This window comes from Prionailurus viverrinus, chromosome C2 (genome assembly GCF_022837055.1).
Source record: "Prionailurus viverrinus isolate Anna chromosome C2, UM_Priviv_1.0, whole genome shotgun sequence".
Classification (NCBI taxonomy): domain Eukaryota; kingdom Metazoa; phylum Chordata; class Mammalia; order Carnivora; family Felidae; genus Prionailurus; species Prionailurus viverrinus.
In genome coordinates this window covers 25,206,668-25,230,448 of record NC_062569.1, presented here as the reverse complement: position 1 = coordinate 25,230,448, position 23,781 = coordinate 25,206,668, and the positions used below count along the sequence as shown (strand labels likewise).

General features: G+C 44.1%; 1 protein-coding gene across 2 annotated transcripts in view; it reads right to left on the bottom strand.

The window, feature by feature from the left end:
* Window positions 1-23,781, bottom strand: part of RFTN1 (raftlin, lipid raft linker 1) — a 208,680-nt gene that overhangs the window by 82,783 nt on the left and 102,116 nt on the right. For both annotated transcript variants that reach the window (XM_047875543.1, XM_047875542.1), the window contains exon 4: window positions 16,122-16,230. In XM_047875543.1, coding sequence (XP_047731499.1) covers window positions 16,122-16,230 — 109 coding nt within the window. The remainder of the gene's footprint in view (window positions 1-16,121; window positions 16,231-23,781) is intronic.

The following is a 23,781-nucleotide window of genomic DNA, read 5'->3' as shown; positions in this document are numbered from 1 at the left end:
TACTACTGTAAGGCTAACAGAATGAAAATACAGATTGGGAAGTAACTAATTAGATGGGAAACTTTGGTTCTATCTATTTTCACTTATTGCGTAGACTAGATGTGTAATAACTGGTTATGAAAGTACTTTGGCCTTTTGTCCAAATATACATATCTTGTGTTACTTTTATAGATTACAGCACCACCCACAGAGTGATAATCTCTCTTGTTCTTTAGTCCTGTAAACACTTAAGTCAGAAGTGATCCAACAAGTGAATCATTTGAAGTTTGGATTTTCCTCACAACATATTTTCTTCACTGGAATCTTAGAAGGCAACTTTTATTTCTAACCTCATAAAAAGAAAAAAGAACGTACAAAAATAATAGCCCTGATTTAAATTCCAATCACAGTTATTAGTGAAGGGGGCAAGACGAAAATAGTTATCACTCAGCAAACATCGATTTACTGGATGAAGAGCACAGGGAATACTAAAATGAGCCCAGCAGAATTTACAAAAGGAGGATGTGTGGTGCTAAAATCCAGCATGCCACCATCATAAACCTGAATTAGTCAAACAAGCCTCTTTGATGAGGGAGAAATAATTCGAATAATTCTATGGCTTTACCATAGAATCACAGAATATTAGCGATTATCCATGTGCAAAAGCCTCATCTGACAGAGAAGAGAACAAAGAATTCAAGAAAGTGATGTGCCTTGCCTAAATGACGGTCAGTTAAGCAGCAGGTTTCCTTTACTGGAATCAGGAGAAAATTCTGGAATTTTTGTGTCCAAGTGCTTCCCACCACCACCACCACCCGTCCCTCCCCACACCATGTTCCACTGCTGACTAATCCTAATGGGACTGGCTCTCTGAGTGGAAATTCTCCCCAAAGGCAGAAAGGAGAAAACCTTACATGGGTTGTGATCCTATTGTACTGGCTCTCAAAGACCCTCAGAAAAGATTCCACATAATCTCAAGCAATAAAAGCGAAACCTTCCAGTTTCGGGGGAAGATACAGCAATCAGCTTAACTGCTTGCCAGGATAAACCCCACTTCTCAGATGAGACATCCCACCCTCCACATGCCGTGAGGTTAGTCCAAATTCCCACGTTCATTGTCTGTGCTGGATCCCACACAAATCTGGCAGACAGGAGGTCTCACCGAGCGGGGACATTCAGCACCTCTGAACAACGCAGACGGGGAAGTTCAACCTGTGCTGTGAACCTGTCAGCTACCACATGTGTTCACTGACGGTGCATAATTAGCACTCAAAACATGTTCCATCTCATAAAGAAAGATATATATATGCACATATATATGCATGCATGCCACTTTGGAAACTTTCCTGGTGATAACAGCGATTTCCATATTTGTAAACGTGTCTGCTGAGAAGTATGAGGTAGAAATGGGTGACATATAACCTTCACAAATCACTTCCAGAAAGAGTTTACTCAACAGGTTTCAAACACCCTGAACTCTGGAAAAAGCTACTGCAAGTTACAGGAAAAAGAAAATGTATGAATGTCTGTCTACTTTATCTTCATCACGTTACCTCTGAAAGTATCTGTCTACACAACTCTGAATTTCTGTTCAAGCCTCAGAAATCCATGGGCTTTCACTTTTTCATTCCGTAAATATTCACTGAGCATCTGCTATCTGACTTACACTCTTCTTGGCATGGAAACAAGAGACAAGAAACAATGAACAGAATAACTAAGTAACAATAAGTAAAATATCTCTAGGAAGCAAAAAGAGCTACAAATGAGAGAAATAGAGAAGAGTGAGGGGAATCACTTTTAAAAAGAGTGTAAAAAATCACTCTTTTACAAATGGTGGGTAGGGTGGTTGGGCTCACTGAGAAGGTGAACTTGAGCAGAGATCTGAAGGAAGTGAAGAAGTTAGCCAAGCGGATATCTAGGGGGAGGAAGGGCCATACAAATGATCTCCCCTGCTGAGAGTTAAACCAGTATGCAATAACCAGCATGCAATAACATGATGATCCCCCTCCAAAGGAGGCTGGAAGGGGAAATACACAGCCCCACACATAATCACATGCCGTATCTCCTGGACATATCCGGGGTTTTATGCCCGCAAATGTTATTTCTCAGGAAAGAGGGAATTACTTCACACACTGACATAATTTTACAGAGTCTCTCACAATCCAAGGACTCTCTGCCACTTTGTTTTGAACAACAAAGTGCTTATGAGGGTTTATTAATTAAAACACATTGATCTAAGCTGGTTTGGGACCTTTATTAAAGTCATCTAGGGGCGCCTGGGTGGCGCAGTCGGTTAAGCGTCCGACTTAAGCCAGGTCACGATCTCGCGGTCCGTGAGTTCGAGCCCCGCGTCGGGCTCTGGGCTGATGGCTCAGAGCCTGGAGCCTGTTTCCGATTCTGTGTCTCCCTCTCTCTCTGCCCCTTCCCCGTTCATGCTCTATCTCTCTCTGTCCCAAAAATAAATAAACGTTGAAAAAAAATTAAAAAAAAATAATAAAGTCATCTGATGGACTTAATTTTTTAAGAGGAGGGAAACACATTTAACAACAATTTAAAATAATTCCTATGGAGTGAAATAAAATTTTGCGTGCTGCAGTAAGCATGCTTCTTAAAGAGTGCATTTAAAAAAGCAATATAAATATTCTATACACAAATGAAAATAAACAAACTACCAGGACACTGATGGAGCTCATGGGGGGGTCAGTGTTGAGCAAAAAATGCCATTTATGAGAGATTCTACTTGTATAAAGTTCAAAACCAGGTGAAGCTAACTTTTGGTGTTAGAAATTAGAGGCTATCTCTGGGGAGGAAGTGGGGGGAGGTGAGGGGAACGGCCACAAGGAGGGCTTTGGGCTGTTCTATTTCTCGACTTTGGGTGCTGGTTACCCAGGTGCATTCATTTTGTGCATACTCACCGACACTTATGATTTATGTTCTCTCCTGTATTTATGCTATCTTTAATAAAAAGAGACTTTTTAAAAAGGGCAATGCAGAGTAAGGGGGTGATGCCAAGATTTCTCCCACACATCTGAGCAGGATAAGAAAACACAACTATCCTTGTGTTAGGTGAATGAGTATTTTTGACTGAGGATAGAGTTTCTAGTGATAGCATCGTTCATGAATTTTTAAAGTGCTGAATTCCGAACAATTTGGATGAAAGTACATACGATGAGCTGAAACCTTAGTTTAGATGCCCCGAAAAGTCACTCTGGTGATGATAAAGACACTGAAGGCAAAGATGCCTGAAAAGCGTAGGAATAAAATTGTTTCATGAAGTGTAAACATGGGGAAAAAAGTATTATTCCCAAGCTTATATATTTTATCTATTTTTAAAAATGCAAGTACAACTAAATTAATACTTCATTTTATAAATAGAAATTTATTTTTTCAAATATATTCCTAAAAGGCTGTAAACTGGGCTCCAAACTGTGTTCTAGATCTTTCCACAAGGAAAATTTTCTTCAGTTATACAATATATGCTATCAACTGATACTGCTCCTTGCTCCTTGTGGCTGACAAGACTCATAACCACATTTTTTGGTGTCAACTAAAAACACATTAATCCATGCTAAAAACACATTAATCAACTAGAAAACACGGAGAGCCAAAACTGTTTAAGTACAAATGAACCCTACAGAACCATGCTGTTCACGACAGTAGCCACTGGCCACTGTGGCTATCGAGCACTTATAACGTGGTTAGTGAACTAAGTAGCTAATTTTTTTATTTTATTGAATTTTAATGAACTTCAATTTATTATTTTTTTTTAACTTTTATTTATTTTGAGAGAAACAGCACGGGCAGGGGAGGGGCAGAGAGAGAGGGAGAGAGCAGGCTCTGCACTGTCAGTGGCGATCTGGATGCAGGGCTTGAACTCACCAACCAAACAGTGAGATCATGACCTGAGCCAAAATCAAGAGTCAGACACCTAACTAACTGAGCCACCCAGGTGTCCCAATTAATTTCAATTTTTTTTTTTTAATTTTATTTTTAATGTTTACTTATTTTTGAGAGAGAGAGATAGAATGTGAGCAGGGGAGGGGTAGAGAGAGAGGGAGACACAGAATCTGAAACAGGCTCCAGGCTCCGAGCCGTCAGCACAAAGCCCAACACGGGGCTCGAACTCATGAGCCGCAAGATCATGCCCTGAGTCGGACGCTTAACCGACTGAGCTAGCCAGGCACCCCAGCTTCAATTTAAATTTAAAAATTCAAGCAGTAGAAAATATTTTTTTCTGTTACACAGAACTTTATTTTGTTAAAAAATTTTTTAACGTTTATTTATTTTTAAGAGAGAGACACAGTGTGAGTGGGGGAGGGGCAGAGAGAGAGGGAAACACAGCATCCAAAGCAGGCTCCAGGCTCTGAGGTGTCAGTACAGAGCCCGGCATGGGGCTTGAACGCACAAGCTGTGAGATCATGACATGGGCTGAAGTCAGACACTTAACTGAGCCACCCAGGTGCCCCTACAGAACTTTATTTTGTAGGACATTTCTCTTTAACTGTTAGTAAATGTAGCACCCAAACTGACATGTGATACAAGTGTAAAATACACACATTTCAAATATTTCACTTGTAAAAAATATAATATATAAATAAATATATATATATATGTATACATATAATATCTCATTACAAATTGAAAACAGAGTATTCTGGATATATTAGGCTAAATAAAACATATTATTAAAATTAATTTCACCTTTGTTTTTACTTTTTTTTAACATGGCTACCAGAAAACTTTAAATTACATGGGTGGCTGACACTGTATTTCCATAGCACTGCTAAGGGATAAAATGCCAGTTTTGATTAGTGACTATAGGGGAGAGATAAAAGAATGAGAAATCAAAGCTGGAAAAACCAATATATTTGAAGATCTGATTAACAACTATGGCAGAGTGCAGGGTGGGAGTGGGGGAAGAAAGCAGAAAAGGAGAAACATGCCCAGGAAACCAGTCTTTTTAAAGGACCGTGGTCAGATAAGCCGGGACTGACCCAGACAGAGCAAACACTATCTATGAATTCCACAGCTGTCAACAAATCCAATGACCTAGTTTTTGCTGACTACGTGTTAGAAGATTGCTATGTCTGTTATTAAAAAAGCAAGAGGAATGACAGAGGCGCTGAGCACGTCTTTCTGGAGTGACAAAAGAGAGGAGGGAGTTTTAAACTGCCCTGGTCCAGATTTCCCCTTCTTTAGAGGTTTGGTGAGGATTAGGAGACACAGTTGCTATACCAAGTGTCTGGGCTTACACACTTATTTTAGGAGGACCAAAAAAGTGCAATAAAGTCCTTCACTCCTGCGAGCAAGGGCCATTGTGTGCAATGTTAGGAGACAATCAGTGTTAGGAACCCACTGTATAAAGAGAGGAGACTCACCCCGCTGTTGCTAACAATCTGTGATTGTCAACGGTGGTCTAGAAATAGGAATTTGGGAAAGACAAGAAGCAAGGGGAAAGTTCTTAAATTATAGCCGAGAAATGCCGAGGTAAAGTAAGTAAAGAAGTTTCTTACCACAGACCTTTTCAGAACCTTGACTCCTTTAAGGAGCATCATGACCCTCCAACAGGATTACAACATGCATGTTTCTTAAACACGTCGGGCTACAGAACCTCTTCTGTTGAGGAGTATCGCAGGAAGAGCACATATCAAGAAACGCTGGCTTAGAAGAAAGAAACTCCAGATTTTCGGCGCTTTTTGGCTTCACCTTCAGCCCCAAAGGAACATTACTGTCTGCTATAAGCATGGTTCGCAGGCCATGGGAACTAGAACACGGTGGTCATTTGGATCATCCGTCACCAGGCTCCTTGTGAGGCCTACTTCAATACTGTGAGAGCAAAGTACATCTCAGGTGTTCCGTGGCCACTACTATGTCCTAGAGAGGCGCACATCTTCCTCACCTTCAGGAGCTCCCAGGCTCGCCTGCAGCCAACCAAACATCTGGCCTCAGGCAAAGTTATGTGTGCCCCGGCATCATCAACCTCCTACCAACAAGTGGGGATGGAAGAGATATTAGCCTCCCAAGGTGACAAATGCGAGCCAGGAGGGTAGAAAGGTATCGTGAAAAGTGTTAACGCCCAGGCTGAATGTCTCCCAAAAACAAAACAGGGAGATATCAGGTATATATCTGGTGGCATATATCTGCCACCTCTCTCGGTATACCTTCTGTTTTCCCTCCAGTCTTGTCTGCTCCACTAGCACCTAGAATATTTTCTGATTCCTTGGATTTGGGCAATTTCTCTGCAGAGACCACAAAGGGATGCAAGTCTGAGGGCCACAGGCTGCCCACAGAGCCTACAACAGGCGACTTTCTGTTCTATGCACATCTAAATACCATTTTTAGGAATCCCAAGTTAATTTTGTTTCTGATTTAACTACAAGTTTGCTTATTGTTATTATTTCATGTGATATGTGCTGCAAAAGCTAAAAATTACATAGAATTCCAAGTTCTAATCCCCTAGTCAGGTATTAAAATTCGGTTGCTTAATAAAAATTACATTAAAGGAGAACAATGAAGATGATTCAGCAAGCCCAAGGAAAGAAAGAACATCTTAAATTTAAAAGTGGAAAAACAAAAGCCCACAAGACCAGAAATCTCGGAACCATCCTAGGAATAATACAGGAACAACATGAGTTCTATGGGATAAATGGCAGTGGTTTTTAATTATAACCCAAAGACATTTTGGAACAGGCTTCGTAAATTATGTGCTGGAAGGGGTGAGGCCACCAAAAGAGCTTCCACAGAGGCTACCAATGGCCTCATGACTACATCACCAATGACATTATCAGTGGTTATTTCTGATTTTTAGTCTTAGGGTCGCTGACAGAGCTGACAACCCCTCCTTGCTTAGATACCCTCGACCTCCATCGCCCAATGTTTGAATTTCCCAGGCCCTCTTAGCCACTTCCTTTCTGCCTCTTTTCTTTGCATGGCAATCAGTGCTGGAATTCCCCGGGGCTCAGCTCCCTTCCTTCATCAGTGATTTCATCCATGACCACAGTTTCAATTATCATTTTCCAGCTGGTGTCTCCAGCCCAGATGGCTGCCTTGAGCTCTTGTACCATGGAAACAATGTCCTGGCCCACTGTCTCCCTTATCTCAGCAAAGGACCCCATTCATCCAGTTGCATAGCCAAACCAGCTCGATCCTCTCCTTCTCTGCCACACCCTGTTACTCACTCTGGTGAGCTCTTAGGCTCCATAGTTCTGCTTTTTTCCTTTTAAATGTTTATTTATTTTGAGAGAGAGCGAGCGCACACACACAGACAAGGGGGGAGGGGCAGAGAGAGAGAGAGAATCCCAAGCATGCTGCACACTATCAGCACAGAGCCCGAAACAAGGCTCAATCTCACTAACCAAACCATGAGATCATGACCTGAACCAAAATCAAAAGTTGGACACTTAACCACCTGAGCCACCCAGGCCCCCCAGATCCATAGTTCTTAATTCAAACCACTTCTCTACATCTCCACTATGATGATACTCTGACTGTAAGCTTAGCTACAATCTCTGTCTATAAAGAGATACTCCAACAGTGTCCTAACTGCACTGACTCCTTCTCCCAATCCAATCTCTACATCTCTTCCCAAAGTGCACATTTGGTATCATTCTTTAGCTCCTCCTTAAAACCCTCCAATAGTTTTCCATTGCATTTGGGATAAGATCCAAATCCTGAGCCTATGTGTGAGTCCTAGCCACCCCCAGAACTCATCCTCCATTCTCTGCCGCCAAATCACAATGGTCTCCTTCTTGTTCCTTGTACCAAACATGCTCCCTCCCACCTCACAGCCTGTGTCCAAGCCATTCCAATAACCACTAGCCCTGACTCTCCCTCACCTGATTACCCACTAGATCGAAGTGTAAACCCCATTTCTTAATGGACCATTCCCTCCTTCCACTGCCAGCCTGGGTCAGGGCCGCTCACAGTGTTCTGCTCTGGAACGCATACCCATTTTGTCACTCTACTTCCATCATGTGACTATCTGCTCCATGTCTGTGTCCTCAGCTACACTGTAAGCTTCACACGACCAGGGGCATTACCTGTACTGGCTCACTAAGGTATCCCGGGACACTACCACATAGGGGTCCTCAAAGATCTGTTCAAAGAAACATGAATGGATCTTGGCCCACACTACTAGATCTTGGATTCATGCAGAGAGACAATGAACCACAACAATCTGTCTTGTTTCTTGGGGAGTGATCAAGACAAACATATGATCCCTTCCCTCCCCTCAGGCTAAGATTAACTTCAACTGTGTCCCCTGGACAGAACAGGAAGGTCGCAGGCCAATGAAAATAGCAGGGGGACAGAAGATCAAGAGAGGCTGGGGTAGGAGAGGAACTTTATAAGAAAACAGAGGCCCCCAGGCAGGAGGGCCTACATTTTTCTCTCCACTCTGAGCATCGAAGCCTGTAAGTGGCTTCCTACCTCCTCTCCAAGCCTGAGGAATGGGCATCCAGTCCCCTGTATGCAGCCGATGTCCACTCTGTGGGCTCACCCCACCTGGACCTGCCTCTACCTTTAACTCACCTCTGACTTTCTTTAGTTTTCTCCTCTCCACTGGTAGCTTTTAACTCCTACTGAGAGCAACCAGAACTTCCTCCACCTGTACCCTGTCTTAGCCACCACTCTCTCTCTCCTTCCAAACTTATTTACTCTTAAACCCATGGAGGGAGGCCTCTGCCTGCTCCACTCTTGAAAACTGCTCTTATAGGATTTACCAGTAGCCTCCAGTGGCCAAACCCAGTGGGCCACCCACTCAGTGGGTTCTAACTCAACCTCTTTTCTGCTCTTATAATATTCTCTTCCCTCAGATTCTGTAACATCATGTTCTTCCTTTTCTCCTCTTGCTTCATGGAACTTCTTTCTTTTGTTTTCCTTCTCTGGGTCCTTTCCAGAGCTCCAGCCATGGTATTCTCGTCTCTTCCCTCCACAAGCACAAGTGAGTTCTCAGGTCATGATTCTATCCTGTCCCATGGTGTTGCCACCTCAAACAGTGGCTACTCAAAGTGTGGTTGGTCCTCAGCACACTGCTGGTCCATCAACTTTTTGTTAACAGTCCATGACAAGATAGGTACATAAAACAAGGGCAGGCATGTAGACACTTTTCTAGCCATTTGACATTGCCGCCATGTTTTTACCGTATTTTACCTAAGTATCACTTCTTAATGGACTGGAAAAAAACTAAAACCAAACAACAAAAAACTGGTCCTTCAGCACAGAAAATTTGAGAAACACTGATCTAGATCTTACAGTTTTAAACTGATCGATTGGCTTACATTGAAAAACCAAGAGATGTCACAATAAGAAAATAAAAACATTGTCGGCTTCTCTAAATGAGACAAAACCAACTAGCCAACCAAAATACAACAGAAGATCTTGTGGTACTGGGTTCGTATTTCCACCAGGCAACAATGAGTTGATGCTAAGTGGTGGCTGCCCCCTTGAGATGGGCATGTGCCATCCAGATGGCCACCTGAACTTCCTTCTCACTGTCATTACCTGCCTGGCCCCTCTGGGCCTCTGAGTCTGCCCCTCAGATAACTACAGCTCCATTCCTAGCTTCCTCCTGCGTTTCAGCCCAACAATCACAACTGTCTTCTGGAATGTTCCCTTGAGTGTCCCACCAAGTCCCAACATGCCCATCCCCAGTCTCATTACCTCTCTGCCCCCAAATAGTTCCTCATGCCATGTGTTCTCCATCCTCACAAGGGACCCTACCTCACACTTCAGTCACTGGAGTGTCATTTCAGACTTCTCTCTCCCCTTCTACGACACAATCTTAACGATTTTTCCTCTGCATTCGTCTTTTAATTTGTTCATTCCTGTGACAAATGTTTATTACGTTCTGGAGACAATAGCAAATGGGACGCCCTCATTCTCCAGCAAGGCCTTGCTTCCACCACCAGCCTCTTCCCTGCCCACCCCCAGCAATCTGTCTTCCACTCTGAGGGCATATGCTCATTCACACACCATTTTGCCTCCACTCCTCCCCAGCGCCCACCAGATCCACCTTTTTGAAATGTCACAATTCACTTGGCTTGGGGGTAGGTGGGGGTGTAGGTAAGGGAAGGCTTTTAACATATTTCTTCTTTCATTCTGAATCCGCATCTTGCACGAATTAAAATTAAACTCTCTGCACCGCACTTGTAGAAATGAGGCCCTAATACTCAGCAATCAGACAGAAAGCAAATGATGAGTCATTTATATACTATGGCCAAGTTTCATAATCCTGGGAATTTGGGATATTCTGTTTCATTAAAAGGAGACATTTCTATTTTAAAGATCTGTTGGGTTCTTCTCTTTAGGTCAAGATGTTAAGAAGCACCATTTGGTTTTTAATTTTTTTTAATGTTTATTTTATTTTTGAGAGAGAGAGAGACAGAGCATGAGCAGGGGAGGGGCAGAGAGAAAGGAAGAATCTGAAGCAGACTCTAGGCTCTGAGCTGTCAGTACAGAGCCTGATGCGGGGCTCGAACTCACAAACCTTGAGATCATGACTTGAGCCAAAGTCAGATGCTTAACTGACTGAGTTACCCAGGTGCCCCGCACCATTTGGTTTTTGAAAGGACAACACATCTAGCTTAATCTAAGCCACTGAGTTTCTGACCATGAGCTGTTCCCCACAGGACAAGGCAGGGGTCTGCCTCGCCTCCCCTCCACTGCTACATTCTAAGGTCTCTGTGGCCCAGTGGAAGACAAACGTAGGTCCGAGTAGCTCGTGCAGGTCAGTGCTCACCCTTCCATCATAAAAGGGAGTGAATCTATGGGGCAGAGCCCAGAGTTGAGTACCTGAGGGCAAAGGCCCTGAAGTCTCTCACCTGGAGAGTGGCAAGGAGTGTGGCTTTCTCAGATGGGCAGCGAGGCCTAGAGACCCAACCTCCACAGAGGGGAGGCATTCAAGAGGTTCTAAAATCTATCTCTATGTACCAGACAAAGCTCCACCTGTCTGCCTCCCATGCCATCTCTCCTCCAGCTGGGACAGCCCCCTCTCCGTTTCTGAGGATGACACAGAATAGGCAGCATGGCCAAATGGTTAGGAATGCACCCTTTGGGTCAGATGGGTTAGGTTCAAATCTCAGTCCCGCCTTTCACAGTTTTAACTCTGGGCAAACTGCACAGCGTCTCTGTGCCTCAGTTTCTCCACCTATAAAACAGGGATGAGCCTCCAGAGGGGGTGAGATAAGGGTTAAGAGTATAGTGTGTGTAAAGCCTATTAGCACAGGGTCTGCCTGGCACACACAGGAATTCCCTCTGTGGAGTGAAATCCCATTTAAAATTCAAATAAACCTACAGGTACATAAATATGGGCCAGCAGCCTATAATATAGCCAGGGAGCCCAACCTTTTCCTTTCCTTTTCTTCTTCTTCTTCTTCTTCTTCTTCTTCTTCTTCTTCTTCTTCTTCTCCTTCTTCTGCTGCTGCTGCTGCTGCTGCTTTCTTTGGGGGGTGGGGGGTGGGGGAGGGCTTTTCTGTATTCTGTCACAGGGGCTCCAGGCCATTCCTGCATCTTTGTAGTAAACCCCCCTGATTTACCGCACCTGAGCTGGCTTGAGGAAGGCTCTGTTTTCACACAAGCAAAAGAATCCTGCCCAGAACAGCCTTCCTCTTCCCTTTGTTCATCCCAAATCCCAGCTAAACAGAACTTGACTCTCAGCCTTGAACTTTCTTTCCATGCTCCTTTCTTTACCAAAAACAGCGCCATCCGCCTCACCCCTCCATCCAGCCCTCACTTTCCGGGGCCCTCATTCTATACCACACCTCTAAAACCTTCCCCACTTGGCCGCAGAAACTTCCTGCTCCACCCAAATCCCACCACCTCCCGCTGGGGCCGCTCCTGTAGAAAGACCTGCCCAGGCTGCATCCGTGAACAGTCCCAGCCCCTGGGCAAAGTCCTCATCTTCTCGGAGCTGTTTCCTCATGTCTAGAAGGGAGACACCGCTGCCAGTGTGGCCTCTTGTCCAAAATTAACCGTGAAGCACAACCCAGAATGACTCTGAAAACTTCAAAGCGTTTTCCAAACATAGGAGCTCTTTCCCAAGAAGCTCCAAAGAATGTAAAGGAATGTGAAGATGAACATGTAAGCCCTTTGTTTGACATCATTCTGTCTCCTTTACAGTCCTCTGAGAACTCTGAAGAACAGGAAATTCCAAGGGGCCCCACAAACCAGCCACACAAGACAGGCTCTGGAGGTACCTGGCGGTGGGACCTTTGTTTCAAGGCAGCAGAGGCAGCATCTCTGTTCTCAGACAGCCCTGAGACTCTTTGTCCCTGAAGCATTCGGTTCTAGGACTTGGAACACACAGTCTCTCCAAGTCTGATCATAAATCTGCCTTTTAAATGTTCTGTGGTCCATAATAAATAATTTACATAAAGGGCCGGTTGGATGGAGCACAGCAGGATACAAGAGGGGAAAAACAAAATGCAGTAGCCCAGATTTAATTTGAACAGCCAAAGTGCTCAGAGAAATCATTAGACCACACTGAAAGGAACAGAGTCGTCTTTACAGAATTCCCCCTCACCCTCTGCCGAAAATCATGATGGAGAGGGGCTGTGAATTATGGCACCTTCAGCTTAATTTTACATGACACAGATACAGATGATTTTATTTTTCCCATTTGTGAGAAATAATGAAATCTCCTTTCCCTCCTTCCATCCATGTTCTCTATCCAAAAGTTCTGCTAATTTAAAACATTCAGTGGAAAAATAATACTGGGCCATTGTTCTTAAGAAAAAAAAATTTAATCACTTTGAATTTAATTCTAATAGGCAGAGAATATGAGCTTATCCTGTATGATGGTACAATGACAAAATGAGTTAATTACCATCTCATGGTAAGACGGATCTGCTTGTCACAGGAACAGGAGCCATTATTTCACACAAAATAATGACCCAGATAAAAAGTAATGACTGTAAGCTGTAGCCGCCAGTGACACAGCTTCATCTTGGCCTAAGTGAATGGCAATTAACAAGTGTCACCACTCTCTATATATACAAATAGGGACCGGGCTATTCATTAAATATTTACTGAAAAGACACAAATGGTTTTTAGTGTATTTCTTCCCAGGAAGCTCCCATGGTCTTCTACCTGTGCGATGACAGAAAAATTTACACATGTGTAAAATTCTGCCATCAGCTGGAAAAGCTGTTGATCCTACAGAGGGGTATTCAGTTCCCCTCTGCTCTTCACACACAGAAGTGGTGTTTTCTCCAGACATCTTGTCCGACAACAGAAAAAAGGAGCAGAGGGAAGGAGGCCCAGACCCATTGTTTTGTCCCTCTTCTCCCGGGTGTCACAGCCATCGGCCTAGAAACTACAGCCACAACCAGCACCAATGACCAGTAATGCTGGATCCTTCCAGGTCCAGCTCTCGGCTACACTGGACGGCGAGGGACAAATGGCAGGATCTCAACACCCCTGGGTTGTTGGCAGAAACTGTACCTCCACCTGCTGACCATGACCATAAACCACCTCTCTAGAGACGAGCAGAGGTGAGAGATTCTGGGATACACATGAGGAATCTTAGTACTACCCTAGTGTGCAAGTTATCTAGTCTGTCTGGACCCAATGGTTTTTGTTTGAAAACCAGGGGTATGGCAGGAGCAGGATGGCATGGTGGGCTTTTTAAAGTATATAATATTCAAAATGTTAAAAACATAATTCTTATATTAACATAGAATAAGCAGGTGTCAATGATTTACTATGAAACGAACCATCAGATACTGATACGCATGCATGCATGTACACACACACACACACACACACACACACAGATAGACAGATGTCTACCTACACTCCAAACACTACACACACCAGTATCTGAGAGCCCACTAATCAGGCTGCTGTCTCCTTAAGACCTGATATTGGCACAATGTAACAGTCATGCAATGATCTGGCTTGGTTAAGACAAAAGTCCCAAATCGTATGTTTTTTCATTATTTTTTAATGTTTATTTTTGAAAGAGAGAGAGAGAAAGAGAGAGACAGGGTGCGAGCGGGGGAGGGACAGAGAGAGAGGGAGACAGAATCCAAAGCAGGCTCCAGGCTCTGAGCTGTCAGCACACAGCCCGATGCAGGGCTTGAACTCACGGATCATGAGATCATGACCTTGGCAGAAGTCAGATGTTTAACTGACTGAGCCACTCAGGCCCCCCCCACCCAAATCATATGTTTTTAAAAGAGCAAATGTGAAAGTATGGACAGAGACTCACATCCTCATCTTACCCAATTACCTACAAACATTCCAAGTATCCGAGTCTTGATTACAAGCCTATTTCTAGAACAGTTTTTCCCCAGTACTCAGATCATGGGGTAAGTTCCACCTCTAGCGTGTCCCTACTCAAGTTTATTAGAACATTTTGTCTGCATCGATCCAGGAAAGAGGGCCCTATGTGTATAGGCATCTACATAAGTTACACAAAAACTCATGTTGTCAGGCTTATGCACATGCAAACAAAAATTGCCTTTCTCCCCATTTCTTTTTTTTTTTTTTTTCCTGAGAGAGAGAGAGGGAGAGAGAGAGTGCAAACAGGGGAGGGGCAGAGAGAGAAGGGGGAGAGACAATCCCAAGCAGGCTCTGTGCTGAGCCCTATGTGGGGCTCAATCCCACAAACTGTAAGATCATGACCTGAGCTGTAATCAAGAGTTGGTGGCTTAACCGACAGTGTCACCAGGCACCTCATCCCTCCATTTCTTAAGTCATGACCTGAATTCCATCAGAGAAGAGTCTGCATCGTTCTAGTAAAATTATCAGAAATTTTGACCTACGAGGTCATCTGACTCCCAGTCTCCAGGTCTTGGCCACCGTACATGAGGGGTTATTCCTAAGGCCTTGTTGAGCCTGAACACTCAATCAATGTTGAAGGGAGGGAGGCAGGAAGGAAACAACAGCAAAAGGGTCACTGGGTGTTTAAAGGGACAATCTGATTATTTCACTCTTTTGCAAAAATCCTCTGAGCAGCCTCCATTGCGTTTACAGCAGAGTCCTGGCCCTGCTCTCGCCCCTGGCACTCTTTTTCTTCCCCAAAGCTCCTCTGATCTCTTCACTCCCCTCACTTGCTCCTGCACCGGGCCCTCACACACGCTGCTCGCTCTGTTTGGAGGAGTCCCCGACCTTCCCCGTGCAGCCCCATCACCAGGTAACTCCTCATCCTCTCTGTCTTAGCGTGAGATACCCCCCCCCCCCACCACTGATACCCACCCCACACGGTGTCTGCTGCTTCCCTGCTGGTAACGCTCATCACTCTCCTCCGGGGTCCACCTTACAGGTGTGAGGACCTGAGGGCCTGAGAGCGGGGACCACGGCTGTTCTCCGTGTCCCAGCACCAAGCAGGCATGCGCTATTTCTGGCCCACAGTTGACGGCCAACACTATTTATTAATGAATTCATTAGCTGACAGATGAGGTCCCAAACAAGCCATAATCACCTCTCCAGGATGGGGAATTGTCAGTTGTTGTGGGAGACTGGGCGAGAGAGAACAAGGTAAGCACTAAGGAGTGAACTTAGCCCCAGTCCGGGCAAGGACATTCCTTCTGCAGTGAATGTCCTACTGAAACTCAAGTGAACCCTGCAATTAGGCAGGGAACCTCGTATGGCATGATGAGAAATTCAAAACCAGACACATTTCTGGGCAGAGAAGGACTCCCCTGCAAGTAGGCAATTTTCCCTTGTGTAACTGCATATGCCAGTGGTCACGGGGCTCTGGGCTGCTCCCACACTAGGAAAGAAAGGCGGCTCATAGCAATGAGGCCCCACAGGACAAGTGGAAGGTGGGATCCGGGCTGGCGGTGGGGAGCGGCCCACCACCCTGAGGGTTTGGCAGGAGTCTCAGCAGTGGGCCCACAGGCCTGTTCGCTGTGAATGCCACTCCAGCCTTAAAAGACAAGATCCAAGGTCTCTCCAGACTGGGAAGGGGGGAAGTCATCTTGTTTCAGAGTCATCGTCAGCCCGAGCTATGTGTGTGGGGGGGGGGGGGCGTGGGGGGTAGGGGGTGCTGCACCCCTGTGGGGCCGCCCGAAGGCCCAGGTGTGAGGAGGCACCGGCTGCTACCCTGGCCTGTGCGGTGTGGCTGAACTGCCCTTGGCCAGCCCCCGGCTGGCTCGCGCTGCACAACTGTTCAACTGTCTCCTGACCACAGAGCTCACCTTCTTAATGAACTCCGGGATGAGCTTTTGGCCCGTCAGGTGGTCTAAGGAGGAACAGCAATCTAATTCCAAGATGTAGCGTTCGTTGTGGAGATCATTTTTCTGAGATCTGAAGAGAGGGGGAAAAAACAACCAAAGGTTAAGATTTTGTAATATACTTATGTATGAATCATTGGGTATTTAATAAAACCCCAAATTCTTTCCTGAAAGTAAATACCAAAAAGGCACTGCTGAAAAATAATTTATGGTAAAAACTCAAATTATACATAGATGTATAATTATACACATCATGGAAAGACCTCCAAGACATAGCATTAAGTAAAACACAACATTATAGAATTTTAGTACAATATGGTTTATGTGTTAAACAACACACACACACACACACGCTCCCATAATATTTATTTCCCATGGGTTTGTATCTGCCAAGGCATAGACAAAAAGGCACACCAAACCAACAACAGCGTTTAATTCTGGGGGAAGGAGAGGATCTGTCTGTAGGGGAACTGGGTCTAGGGCTGGTGGCGGTAACTGAAATTGACTTTAGCTGTATCTTTAATTTTTTCCACTTTTTCTGAAGATAGTATATTCTTATAGCACTTGGAAAATTAAAATTAATTTAAAAGAACTTTTAAAAGGTTCAATCCCTACAGAAGGCAATCTGGCAAAATCTACCAAAATTAAAGATGCATTAAAGAAAGAATATAAAGCAGGGCACCTGGGTGGCTCAGTCGGTTAAACACCCAACTTCGGCTCAGGTCATGATATCATGGTTCGAGCCCTGCATTGGGCTCTGGTGATGACAGCTCAGAGTTTGGAGCCTGCTTCGGATTCTGTGTCTCCCTCTCTCTCTTCCCCTCCCCCGCTCACGTTCTGTCTCTGTCTCAAAAATAAACATTAAAAAAATTATATCTATCTATCTATCTATCTATCTATCGAGATATATGGCAACTAAAGTCCTGGGGAAAGAGTGGATATAAAGGGTTGTTTGTGGCAAACAATTTCGGTCTTCTGGTCGGTGCAGAGGCATCCAGCATGGCCCTGTCATTTCCCCACCCAGGTGGTGTGGCCGCTTCTGTCCTTCCCACATGTAACTGTGCACATCATGTACATCATGCAACACTCAGGAGAACCAGCAGCAAGTGATACCAGAAGGAAATTCTACCACTCCACACCATGCCTTTGAAGAGCTCCTATAAGGAGCTCTTGTATGGGGGCCTGAGGAACTCCTGAAAGCCACGTGATCATCAGAAATTGAAGGTGATTCCTTGGCCCACCCAGCCAGGGATAAGGCAAGAAGAAATGGACTGCAGTTAAGTGTCAGCGGGGCGTGTCTGCTCTCTCTCCGGGTGGCTGGTCATGGGGATCAGGACTTAGGGACCAGGGCGCTGGACTCTGTCCAAGGGCTTACAGCACACGCACAGTCACTCCCCACTGGCCGAGGGGTGAGCAGGGCTCTCCCGGCCCACTTATGAGGAGCTCTACCTAAGAGGGGCCCATGCCAGCCTCTGTGAGAGCAGGGGTGGCCAGAAAATTCTTAAAGTGGGCACTTTCATACAGAACTCTGAATACACATATATCCTACCAAATCAGTGGTTTCTGAATGCATATTTGCTATATTTTAAAAAATGATTTCTAAGATTCTTATATATCATGAAAAGCAATTTATGTGCTACCATTAACCATCTGGGTATGATTTACATGGAATTCAAAAGTGAAAAAATTTTAAAGAGGATTTGGTTTTTCCCAGGTGTGCAATTATCATTGGGTAACCAAAGGTCAATAGCATATCTTGATTTTATTTATCCTTCTAACATATCCTTTCAGGCATAGGGACTGAGGCACATACTTTTGAAATGTAAAAGAATAAACTGATTCCTACTGGTCAAACTGGAATAAACTAACTCCAAAAAAGAAACCGATTCTGCGCTCCAGTCTTCCTGCTTTATAACTTCATCAGAGACTGGAATCATGTTCTCATTTTCCCCCCACATTCTCATCCTCTATCCCCCCCCCCCAAACAAAAGACCTATTGAGAGGAACTAAAGCAGAATATTTCAGACTTTTGAAAGAGAAGACGTGGTCATCACATCCTGTCATGCGTATCGTGGGGTCTCCAACAACAAAGACAGGCATGGGAAGACAGTGTTCTAACATGTGAAATCCCAGCTGCTCTGTCATATGAAGACAAAGGTCAGACTGTGTGAGGTTATTTATAAACACCCACTGGAGGGGGTGCCTGGGTGACTCAGTTGGTTAAGCGGCCGACTTTGGCTCAGGTCATGATCTCATGGTTTGTGGGTTCGAGCCCCGTGTTGGGCTCTGTGCTGACAGCTCAGAGCCTGGAGCCTGCTTCTGCTTCTGTGTCTCCCTCTCTCTCTGCCCCTTCCCCACTCACACTCTGTCTCTCTGTCAAAAATAAAATTAAAAAAAAAAACAACATACACACACACACACACACACACACACACACACACACACTGAGATTTTAAATGAGTAGGCTAAAAAACAGGAATCATTTTAAATAAGTCGACACTGTATCCACTCAGTAAAACACTCATAAGATGAACAGAGGGAAGATGAGTCTGTCTTTCAGCAGCTCAACAGCCCAGGTTCATAAGGAATAACCTTTAGTAGAGGACCTCATAACTACCATCTTTGGTTCTATAACAAGAAGTACTATAAGAAGGGAGGCATCTCTGGTTCATTTCATCAGATAATTGACTCAGTTACATCTGAACTGAAAGGAGCACAAAAAATCAACAAAAATAGGCATTATTACAAATTTTCTAGATGCCACATGAAAAATCACATCCTGACCTACAGTCTTGGCAAAGCGAATCCAACATCTGCTGAGGGAATAGATGAGCAACTAATAGGTCTTCCCTGGCTTCAGGGATTACCTCCACAATTTAACCACATTAAATATGATTGATCTGGTGAACACATGCTAAGATGACCCCTTCCTCCCAATCACCTCCACCTGCTGGTGTTCATGCCTTTGTAAAACCCTCCCTTTGAGTGAGGGCAGGTACTGAACCTTGCTTCTAACCATCACAATATGGCAAAGAGGATGGGGTATCACTCCTGTGATTACACTATGCTATAAGATTCCATTTCAGCAGACTGGAGCTATATGTTCCTCTTGCTGGCTTTGAAAAAGTAAGCTGCCATGTTATGAAAGGGCCATATAGCAAGGAACTGTGGGCAGCCCCTGGATAACAGTTGGCAAGAAACAGGGATGTCAGTTCTATGACTGCAAGGAGATGAATTCTGCCAAGAACCTAAGGGAAGCAGTGGAAACAGATCTTTCCCCAGTTGAACCTCTGTTGAGATCACAGCCCCTGACAGCACCTGTATTGCAGCTGGATGAGATCTGATGCAAAGAACCTAAATACGCTACAGAATCTGTGAGATAATGAATGCATGTTGTTCCAAGCCATCAAATTTGTGGCAATTCATTACAGAGCATAGAAAAATAATACAGATGCTGAGTAGGAAGATATTATAACTTCATGCTCAGAACAGGCCTACCACTGATGAGTAGGTCCAGGTCCAGGCCCAGGCCCACAAGATCTAGTCAGACAGCTGACAGCAGCCTGAGAGTGGCCACTGACAGGTGACGAGTGTTACACATCTCTGAGGACAAGGACTACCCTGGGAGAGAGAAGCAGACACCTGCCAGACTGCATTTTTGGAGATGTGGGATTAACTACAAACTAAAGCCTCCCTCATCTGGAAATTAACACCGCATACTCTGAAATTAAATGTGAGCACTCTGACAAGAGCACTGTTAACAACGAAATATGCTTCCCCCTCTCCCTCCATTATCCATTCCATAATTTCCTCCAGACTTACTGGTTACAGGCTACAGGTGCTAAAGCAAACTAGAGATGAGCCATTTACAATTATGGACAATTTATTTAAACTTTCTGTGTCTCAGTTTCTTTCACTGTTAAGTGGAAATATTATGAATAACTGTCTCTTAACATCATTGTAAGGATTAAATAAGACAAAAGCCTATAAAGCCCTTACTATAGGCCATGGCGGGAGGTCTGGGCTGAGCAAACATTAGCCATTGCTGATTTAGCGACTCTCATCTGTAATTGCGTTAACTTTCCAAACACCCTTCACAGTTAAGAATTATTCATTCAATAAAAACTGACTGTAACTACTATGTGCCAGACATTATTCTTAAGCATATATCAATAGAGACAACAGAAGAGACAAAAATCTCTGCCCTCGTGGAGCTTACAGTCTAGTGGAGAGGGACAGGCCAAAAACAATAAGCATACATGAACACATAAAAGAGTATGTTCAGCAGTAGTTCAGAAGAAAAAAGAAACAGCAAGATGAAGAGAATCAGGAGTATGTGGGAAAGCTGCAATTTTAATGAGGGTGGTCTGGGTGTCCTCACCGAGAAGTGACATTTAGAATAAAGATCTATGGGAAGTGAGGGAGTTGGCCATGCCAATATCTAGGGTAAGAGCCTCCAGGTAGAGGGAACAGCCAGTGTAAAGGCCCTGAGGTGAGATAACACAGAGGCCCTGTGGCTGGAGGCCAGTGAATGAAGGGCAGAGGAGGAAGAGAAAGAAGACAAGCCAGAGAGCCAATGGGGAGTGAGGTAATGTAGACCGTAGAGGCCACAGTGAAGACAGCAGTTTTTACACAGAAAGAGGGGAAGCCCTTGGAGAGTGTTGAACAGAGAAGTAACATGATCCAATTGATTGAAGGCAGCTAAGAGAGACTAACTCAGAGGCCCAGTGGGGAGATGATGGTGGCTCAATGTGGGTTGTTAGCAGTATAGCAAGAGTCACAAAGGCTGGATTCTGAATATATTTTCAAGGCGGAACTTTCAGGACTTTCTTGTGGAGTGTAGAGGGAGGAAAGCAGATGAGGATGACTGAGAATTTTTGTCCCAGTAACTGGGAGACGGGCGAAATTGCTACAGCTGTCATGGGGAAGGTTGTGGGTGGCACAGGTTTGGGGGAAGGTCAATAATTCAGTTCCAGACGTTCTGAATTTGCTTTATGCAGCAGACATCTAAGTAGAGATGTCTGGTCGACAGTTTAATACATATTCCAGTCTGGATTTCAGGAGAGGGGCTGGAGATATAAATATGAGAGTCATCAGCTTTCAGATGGTATTTAAAGCACAAGACCAGCTGAGATTTCAATTAACATAGAGAAAAAATAGTCAAAGACTAAATCTTGGGACCCTCCATCATTGAAGACATTGGGAGAAAAGAGAAGAAAGCCCAAAGGAGAAGAAGGAGAAACCAGGGAGGAAGGAAGAAAACCAAGAGACTATGCTGTCTGTCCTGAAAGTCAAACCAGGGAAGCATGTCAAGGAGCAAGGTATGGGCCACCCTGTCATCTGCTTCAATTAACAAATGCACAATCTTCTCTTCAATTTACCAGTAGTCTTGAAATCCCCAAAGGGAAATAGGATTTAATCCATCCTACGGAAAAAGTGCAAAGAAATCTGTTTACATTTAATATGTGATTAAAATGCGTTGATTATCAAATTAATCCATTGACTTGGGTCCTGAACAGTTTGGTCCCTTGAAAAAATAAAAACATCTTCATGCTGTTAGGTCACTTCTCAAAAACTTCCTGGGGAAAAATTAACTGAAAAAACCTCTAACCCTGTCACATCTTGAGGCCCCCACTTGTATGCAGCATTGGAGAGTTGGTGGGGGGGTTATTTCCATTCCAAAGGGATTTTCTGAAAGGAAGAGGGATAAAAGGGATACTACTGGGCAGAGATGTGATGCCCTAAAAGCCAAGAATACATAAGACAAAATGCATTCAAATTCTTAGTGTAGCAACGTAGTGGTAACAAGGCACATACACATGGCGGTCCTTGACTGCTCAGGACACTGGGGAAGTAGCTAAGACTTCACAGCCCAGCAAAGTTTTAAAAAGCCATCATAACATGACAACTAAACTGGGTCCCATAACTAAAGGGCACTGGAGAAGTAGCTAAGACTTCACAGCCCAGCAAAGTTTTAAAAAGCCATCATAACATGACAACTGGCTGGGTCCCATAACTAAAAGAGAACATGAATAGAAAAACTGATGAAATCCAAATAAAATCCACATTTTAGTTAACAGTAAGGTACCAGCGTCAATTTCTTAGCTTTGACACATGCACCATGGTAATGTAAGATAGTAACACTTAGGGAAACTTGATGAAGGGTATAAAGGAATTATTTGTGATTTCTTTGCAATTTTTCTGTTAAATATAAAATGATTCTAAAATAAAATTTATTTTTATAAAGAGAAAAAAAGCCGTTCTATACTTTTGGGTATTTGTGTTTCCTGTTTTGACTCTTTAATATTGATTCTCTGGGTCAGCATCTCTACACTAAATCTACACCGCTGCCTGACCCTACTTCTCATATCGGAGGTCCTTCAAATCATATGAAGGCAATGTCTGAAACAACTGGGTATGGAGAAGAAAAGGAAAATGGCCTTTGACGTGCCCTGACTTCAGGCACTGGAATGGGCTCTTTTAATCAGACGGGGTTTCCTACAGCGCAGGCAACCTCAGCCCTGGCTGCATTCAACACTGGAAGCACTTGGGGAGCTCTCATAAATTCGGATTAATTGGTTTTGGGTATGACCTGGGCAAGGAGACTTTGGAAACTCCCAGGTGATTCTAATGTCAGTCAGAGTGAAGAACCACCACCCAGGCTGGGTATGTTGTATCTGCCACTCTCCTAGAGACCTTCCCTGGGCAATAACTGAACAAGCCCGTGGAAAGAGAAAACACAGAATGAATGACTTGCAGAGACCAATAATGTAGACTCTGGAGAAAAACAAACCTTCCAAAAAAAAAAAAGACCAGAGATTAAGGAAACGTAAAATAAGAATGAGGACTTTTCTCTATGCCTCTTTTGGTCAGAAAAACTCAAAAAGTATATCCAGCTTCTTGCCCCCCTCACTTCTTTTTTTTATTGTGGCTAATGTACATAACATTTACCACTGTAGCCATTTCTACGTGTACTTTCAGTGTCATTAAGTACATTCACAATGTCAGGTGACCATCACTACTATCCATTTCCAGAACTTTCTCATCATCCCAAACAGCCCTCACTTGTTTGGCACCTTATAAATGGGATGTGGGCCAAAAGTGAGTAGAAAATTTTAAATAAATGCTTGCACAACAAACACATAAAAGCAGACTTAGATGCTGAGCACTTGTGCGCAAACCTTTCCTAATTGTAGGGCAGGGGAGCAAAGAGCCCCTATGCTGAAGTACCTCAGACGTCAGCACAACTGGCCACATATGTCAGAGTTGTTTAGGACCGTAAGAAAAGACCGCCTACTCTGAGTCGTGTTGACCTCATTACATGCAAACATCAACTATAATAAAAACTGCGCAGATCAGAGCTGTGCTTGTTACAACGATCACATCTGCCCAGGGTTGTGCAGTCACTCCCCAGGCAGCCAGGGGATCAGAAGGTCAAATCAGGGATACAAACTTAAAGGCCCACAGGTAATGAGTGGAAGAGGATATTTTTGACCAAAAACACATAATCTAGACACTTTGTTCTCATATAAAAGATATAGGAATGGTCTTTATGTCCACCAAGGCTCTCTCTGCTTTTCATTCAGACACAGAATTCTACTGGATGTCCTCTCACAATGACATT